The sequence below is a fragment of the Monodon monoceros genome, unplaced genomic scaffold (genome assembly GCF_005190385.1).
Source record: "Monodon monoceros isolate NGI ecotype Baffin Bay Population unplaced genomic scaffold, NGI_Narwhal_1 Super_Scaffold_12, whole genome shotgun sequence".
NCBI lineage: Eukaryota > Metazoa > Chordata > Mammalia > Artiodactyla > Monodontidae > Monodon > Monodon monoceros.
The window spans coordinates 152,293,225-152,299,535 of NW_021703768.1; the positions used below are offsets into that span (position 1 = coordinate 152,293,225).

At 44.2% G+C, this 6,311-nt stretch overlaps 1 protein-coding gene across 1 annotated transcript; it reads left to right on the forward strand.

Moving 5' to 3' along the window:
* The first annotated feature begins 204 nt into the window (after positions 1 to 204).
* Positions 205 to 3,832, forward strand: PROP1 (PROP paired-like homeobox 1). The gene is made up of 4 exons (XM_029218632.1): positions 205 to 680; positions 1,865 to 2,097; positions 2,835 to 3,194; positions 3,738 to 3,832. The coding sequence occupies exons 1-3, from the start codon at positions 572 to 574 to the stop codon at positions 3,171 to 3,173; spliced, it is 681 nt and encodes a 226-aa protein (XP_029074465.1). The 5' UTR covers positions 205 to 571; the 3' UTR covers positions 3,174 to 3,194; positions 3,738 to 3,832.
* The last annotated feature ends 2,479 nt before the right edge of the window (positions 3,833 to 6,311 follow it).

Below are 6,311 nucleotides of genomic sequence, written 5' to 3' on the forward strand. Positions count from 1 at the left end.
AGGCGATTTAACAGGACAAAAGAATTTGGTCCTCTGGGAATATGAGCTCTTGGCCCCAGTCCCTGGACCCTCCAACAGAGCACCTTCCTTCATCCGGCTTGTGATCCTCCCCTGATGATGAGGGCTCTGGTGACCAGGCAATGATTGGATGGGCCCACAGGGGTGAGGAACAGGTCACTCCTCCAAGGCTCAGGGAGAAAGAGTTAGTGTGGGATTGCAAGCTGGGAAAGTAGGCAGCTGAGAGCAAAAGGAGAGAACAGCATCCCAAAGAGAGAAAGGGCAGGGGGAGAAAAGTGGAGACTAAGACAGAGAAATAGGGTGAGGACAAGGCAGAATGAGATGATAAGCAAAGGAATGGGGAATTAGACATAGAAATAAAAGTTAGAAAAAGGAGAGAGGGGAAAAAAATCTATCTATAGCTACACAGGGAGAGAGATTCAGAAAGAGGTATAAACAGGGGGAAAGCAGTGATATACAAGGCATAGAGGGGAACAGAAACAGAGAAAGACTGATCCAGAATCAGAGACTCAGGGACACAAGACTGGGCTGTCTTTGGTCTTTGTTGTGAACCATGGATGCAGAAGGGAAGAGTGAGCAGGGTAAACAAAAGAAGGGGCGAGTTTGCAGCAGTCTCTGGCCCGAGGACTATGCAGCCGCTGGGACTTTGACCTCCATGGTGGGTGAGTGAATCTCTGGGGTGGTCCTGAGGAAGCAGCAGGTGTGCATGCTCCATGCCCAGGCTCCATGGGCCGATGGTTCGCCACGAGGAGAGTGAAGAGGAGAAATAAAAAACCAGAATCCTAGAATGTTTAAAACAAGGGAATCTTAGAAAACATGGGGTGATACAACTCCTTTGCTTTACAGAGTGGCACACTGAGGCCCTGACTGATGAGGAGCGGGCAGAGGCAGAGCTGAAATCTGTCTCCTCACTCCTGACCTCAGTTTGCCCACTGCACTGTTTTCTCCAAGGAAGAGATTTGGAGGGTCCAGGGCTTTGGGTCCGAGGAGAGCAGGGGGCTAAGGTGGACAGTGAGCACTGGGTAGGGACTACTCACTGGGTCCCCATGGGGATGGGATCCTCCAGATATCTTTTCTCTCTGTGTGCCTCCCAGGTGTTTCCTTTTGCTCCTGTTCTCTATTCCCCAGCTGGCTCTCAGACTAATTAGTGTGGGGGCTTAGTGAGCCTGTAGGGAGAAGAGGCAAGCCTTTCCCACGAGCTCAGGTTCCTGCAGCCTGGTGGCCAGGCCAGGACTGGGATATGGGAGAAGATGAAATGTATGTGTGAGGAGGGTGTGTCTGAGTAGAAGAGTGAGGAATGTTTCATCTTCCCAGGTGGAGGGAATAGGACAATGGGAACAATATAAAGGTTTCAGTTGCATGTGAACCATGAGAGCAGGGAGCAACTCATAAGAGTCTTAGACAGAGAGACCTGGGCAGTTTGTTAGGTTGTCAGAGTGAATAGGAGATCCACAGGGTGAGACCCAAGAAGGTGGTATGTGTGCTGAGAGAGGTGAAAGGCTATGGAGGGGCAGGCCTTACATGCGGATGCATCCGGGGGTGTGTAATAGGTAGTGGGCACAAGTTGCAGAAGTGAGGCAGAGGGAGCGTGAGTGCTCAGGACAAGTGAGCCTGAGGGGCAGACTTCATGTCGAGAGGGCAGCATGGGTTAGGGGACTCAGAAGTGAAGCAGGGCCAAGGCTGAGCTGGATTCAGCTAATTCTGAAAGCTGAAGAATTTCTGGTCAGGGCAGAGTGTATGAGCAACACACTGGGTCTTAGTAGAATCTGGGAGTTCCAGCATATGTGGTCTGGGATGGATGGGTGGTCCATGCGGCAGCAAACTCTCCCTCCCCCCTCCTTCTCAGACATGAGCACTCAGCCCTACAGGAACCTCTCTGGTGTAAGAGTGGGGAGACCAAGTCTTTGCTCGCAAGGAGAACAGAGGGGTCGCCCACACTCCCGGCGCCGCCACCGCACCACCTTCAGTCCAGCGCACTTGGAACAGCTGGAGTCAGCTTTTGGGAGGGACCAGTACCCTGACATTTGGGCCCGAGAAGGCCTCGCCCGGGACACAGGCCTCAGCGAGGCCAGAATCCAGGTGATGGCCCAGGATCCTCCCCCTACCATCCCCTGAAGAAATGCAGATTCGGTGATTGGCAACTACTGGGGCATAAATTCTCAGGGCCCTATAACCCTAACCCAAATGTTCACCAGAACAGAGTCTTACCCAACAGTCAGCATAACCTCATCCACATCAGGAATGTCACTTGAGTTTAACTTTGGAGCTAACCTAATCTAACTTGAATTTCAATATCAAACCCCAAACTTAACAGTGATGTGAACTCCAACAGAAATTCAATCCTAACTATTCACACACGTATGTAACCTTGTCCCTAACCATGGCCTTGAAACTCAACCTGATGCTCAATTCTAACCGTAGAGTTAGTTAATCTTAAGAATAAACTGTACCCTAAATCTAACCCGGTCTGTAACAATTAAACTCATCCACATAGTCTTAGTCTCTAATAGCCCTAGAGGAAATTTCCCATTCTCTGTGGAGGTGAAATGCCACTGTGTCATGTTTATCTCTTTCTTTTTACAAGTTGACATTTCTTACTCACCCAAAGTTGTAGCAGGGCAAATTTAGACATGGAATGGGGGAATGGTGTGGGTCTTGCTTTGTCACTAGTCCTGGCTCAACTATGCCTTCTGCAAGAGCTTTACTTCCTCTGGGGATGTGGGGGAGTCTTATGCCCTATACGTCTATAGCCACATATGACAATGCCACTTATTTGAGAGAGAGGCTCTGATGTGGCTATTCTCCCTCCTCCTCAGGTCTGGTTCCAGAACCGCAGAGCTAAGCAGAGGAAACAAGAGAGGTCACTGCTCCAGCCACTGGCCCATCTGTCTCCTGCCACCTTCTCCGGTTTCGTGCCTGAGCGCCCTGCTTGCCCCTACTCCTACCCAACACCACCTCCCTCAATGACCTGCTTCCCTCACCCCTACAACCATGCCCGTCCCTCTCAGCCCTCTAGTGGTGGTTCCTTTGCTCGACCCCACCAGTCTGAAGACTGGTACCCCACCCTGCACCCAACTCCTGCTGGTCATCTGCCCTGCCCTCCACCCCCACCCATGCTTCCCCTCAGCCTTGAGCCACCAAAGTCCTGGAACTAAAGTTAAACAAGTACTGATAAGGTAATTTCCAAGCCTGTGGCCCTCACAAAACAGAGAAAACTGGGTGGTTTCCTTTCCTTCTAAGGGTGAAGTAGAAATATGGTGAGGAACAGCTCAGAGACTGGGAATGTTAAGATGGGAGATCATGATGAAGGCTCACTGTGCTATTAACTGAGTGAATTTAAGGAGGTGAAACTACTGGAAGATATAGGTAAAAAGCCCCAGTGGAGGTGACTGGTGGAAAAGTGGCATTGAGGAAAGCAGTGGTTGCTGCTGGTGGATGGAAATGGTTGAAGGGGATAGAACTTTTGGGACTTCACTCATTGAGATCACAGTTGAGGACCTTCATCCCCATTGTTTCTAGATGATTTCAATAAGGCTTTTTATTTAAAGTCTACCTATACAACCCTTCCCCATCACCACCATCTGAATCCATCATTAAGTTTTGTTTATTCTATCCTGGAAATAGCTCTTGAATTTATTCCTCTCCTTTCTGTTCCAGCAGACACTTTGCTTTTTCTGGCCTCACGTTTTCTAATTAATTCTCCTCCTTGGTTCCCTTAGCTCCAGCCTGTCCCATTTCCAACAGGCTTTGTAAATCTGATCATCAAATATTAGCTCTCCAGTGTCTTATAAGCAATAAATAAATAATACCTGATTTGCTAAGCCTGTAAGAGTCTTCAACGTTACCTTCAACGTAACTTTTAAGTCACTTGCATGTGGTTTTGTTATTGAGCAAGGGCTCCTGTGACTGCAGCACAGAAAGCCAAACTCTGACAGCCGATGTTTGCAGTAAAGTAAGGGTTTATTGCAGGGCGCCAAGCAAGGGAGTGGGAGACAAGCCTCAGATCTGCTCCAACTTGGCCTTGAGTTGGGAGTGTTTTTAAAGAAGAAAAAAAAGTTGGACTTAATCATCGTCTTGTGACATCTCCTAAGCATAGTTGTAGAAGTCAGGATGTTTCCAGTTTACAATTCTCTAGCCACCTGCGGGATCTGTGAGCTCATGCTGCTCTGGGGAAACAATCTGAGTTTGTGTGTTAATGATGATATCTACAACAGCAATTTTAGTACATTAATGATGTTATAGACAATAGCAATTGTAGTCATCTGATTCTGTTTGATTAGTGTTCAGTTAACACATGATTGAGGTCAGAAGAGGCAAACAAGGGAATAAAGTTTTGAGTAGAGAGCTTAATCATAAACTCACAAAGGGAACTAAATTTTAGAGGGGCTCAGTTTCAGTTTGTGATAGAGAAGAAACATTTTGATTAAATGCAAACGTTTCCAAGAGCAATCCGTGAGTCTTGAGGTTCATAAGAGGTCATTCCCAGGAAAGAACCTGCTGTGAAGTGCTTTAGTCTGAGCTCTCCTAACAGAAACATGCTGTGGCCTAGTTGGTTTGCCATTTATATACCATATTTCTTATAATGTACTTATTTTACTCATAATTTACTTATTTATATGTAGGTCTACCTCACTTATGGGCAGATACATAGAATTCTGAGTAAACAAGCCTCTAGGGATTTTATTTGCAGTTTTTTGTATGTATTATATTTTAAAAGTCTGGAATTGAAACCTCTGTGATGCACAATTACATTTCCGTATAATTATCCCCTTGTGCCAGACTGCCTTTCTGAAAGATAATACTGGTTTGCATGCCTCCCAAAATGTCAGTGTCAGTTTCAGCACATCCTTATCGACATTGATCATTTTGGACAATTTTTTAACTGAGAGTGATGTCTCCTAGTTGGTTATTTTTTCAGTTTTCATTTAATCGATTGCTAGTGAAAGTTTAAAAGTTTCATGTTTATTGGCAGTTTACATTTTTTTCTCCTCTGCATTGCTTTTCTGAGTTATTTGTGTATTGATCTAGTCATCTCTTATTAGTGCTTGAGGAACCCCAAGTGAGAAATCTCCCCTTAATTTTACTGGCTTGACCCATGTTTTACTCATTATTAGGATCAAAATATTATGCCTTGAATCATCTTAAATTTATTTTAGTTTGTGCAGTAAATTAGTCATCCAATTTCCCCTCAATCAGCTAGCTGGTTTTTCCAATATAATTTATTTAACAGTCTAACATTGATTTGTAACAACATTTTTCCACACTAAGATCTCATATGGGACAGTTGTAGACTCCTAAGTCTTTCCCACCAATTAGCTTCTCTATTCTGATATCAGTGTATCTTTTTCCAGATTTCTCTTATGTTCCTCAGGAGACATCTTGGTATTTTTTTATAAAACAAATCTTAATAAGAGTTTTATAAATTACAAAAGTTATATAAGGTCTTTGTAACAGTCAACCCAAAAGATTTATATACATATAAGACATATATAGATGAATATATACTATACATGAATATATATTTATACATATTAACCTGGATTAATCACAAAACCCCATGTTAAGCAAATTCACCTCAACATGAGATAAAAACATTAGTAGTGTGTATCTGTCCACAACTTATTATGCTCATAGAAAAATACAGGCATACACATAGAACAGGGAAGAACAAAATCTGACTCCATGTTGGATCTGTTTCTTTTACTTTAACCTTTGCTCTCCATTACTTTTTGTTACTATAATCACTAAAAGGCTGTTGCCTATAGCTATAGGCATATATAATGGCTTCCCTCAGGGAACCCTGCCCCTCTGCCTGAATATTACACTAAAGTGCCTTTGTTCAGCTCACAGGGAAACACCCTGACCCTGCCCAACTGTGAATGGCTGCAGAAAAGAAGAAATTAACACAGTCCCTCCCTGAGGATGGCCAAAAACCAGGAGATATTTTGCAAGATTTATGGCCTTTTACTTTACTTCCTCACCTCTTCCCCCTCTCTGTTCTATAAAAAAAGCTAGCATCCAGACCCTGATAAGATGTTACTCTAGGACATTAGTCTGCCATCTTCTCAGAAACCTGCTTTCCAAATAAAGTTACCATTCCTTGGCTCAACACCTCGTCTCCTGATTTATTTGCCTGTTATGTGGCAAGCAGAGCAAGTTTGGACACAGTAACACATACACTAATATTTTTTCCTTTTTAAAAATAAAATTGAGATCCTACTGTAAGTGGATATAGATATAAAAACACCTTTCAACGGGATCACATAGATTTTTATTGTTTTCATTCCATTAAC

What these genes read in the sequence shown, in the direction of transcription:
- PROP1 (XM_029218632.1), top strand. Translation starts at nt 572, where the DNA reads ATGGATGCAGAAGGGAAGAGTGAGCAGGGTAAACAAAAGAAGGGGCGA. An exon ending in GACTTTGACCTCCATGGTGG is followed by an intron (nt 681 to 1,864) that starts GTGAGTGAATCT and finishes CCTCCTTCTCAG; the next exon opens with ACATGAGCACTCAGCCCTAC. An exon ending in TCAGCGAGGCCAGAATCCAG is followed by an intron (nt 2,098 to 2,834) that starts GTGATGGCCCAG and finishes CCTCCTCCTCAG; the next exon opens with GTCTGGTTCCAGAACCGCAG.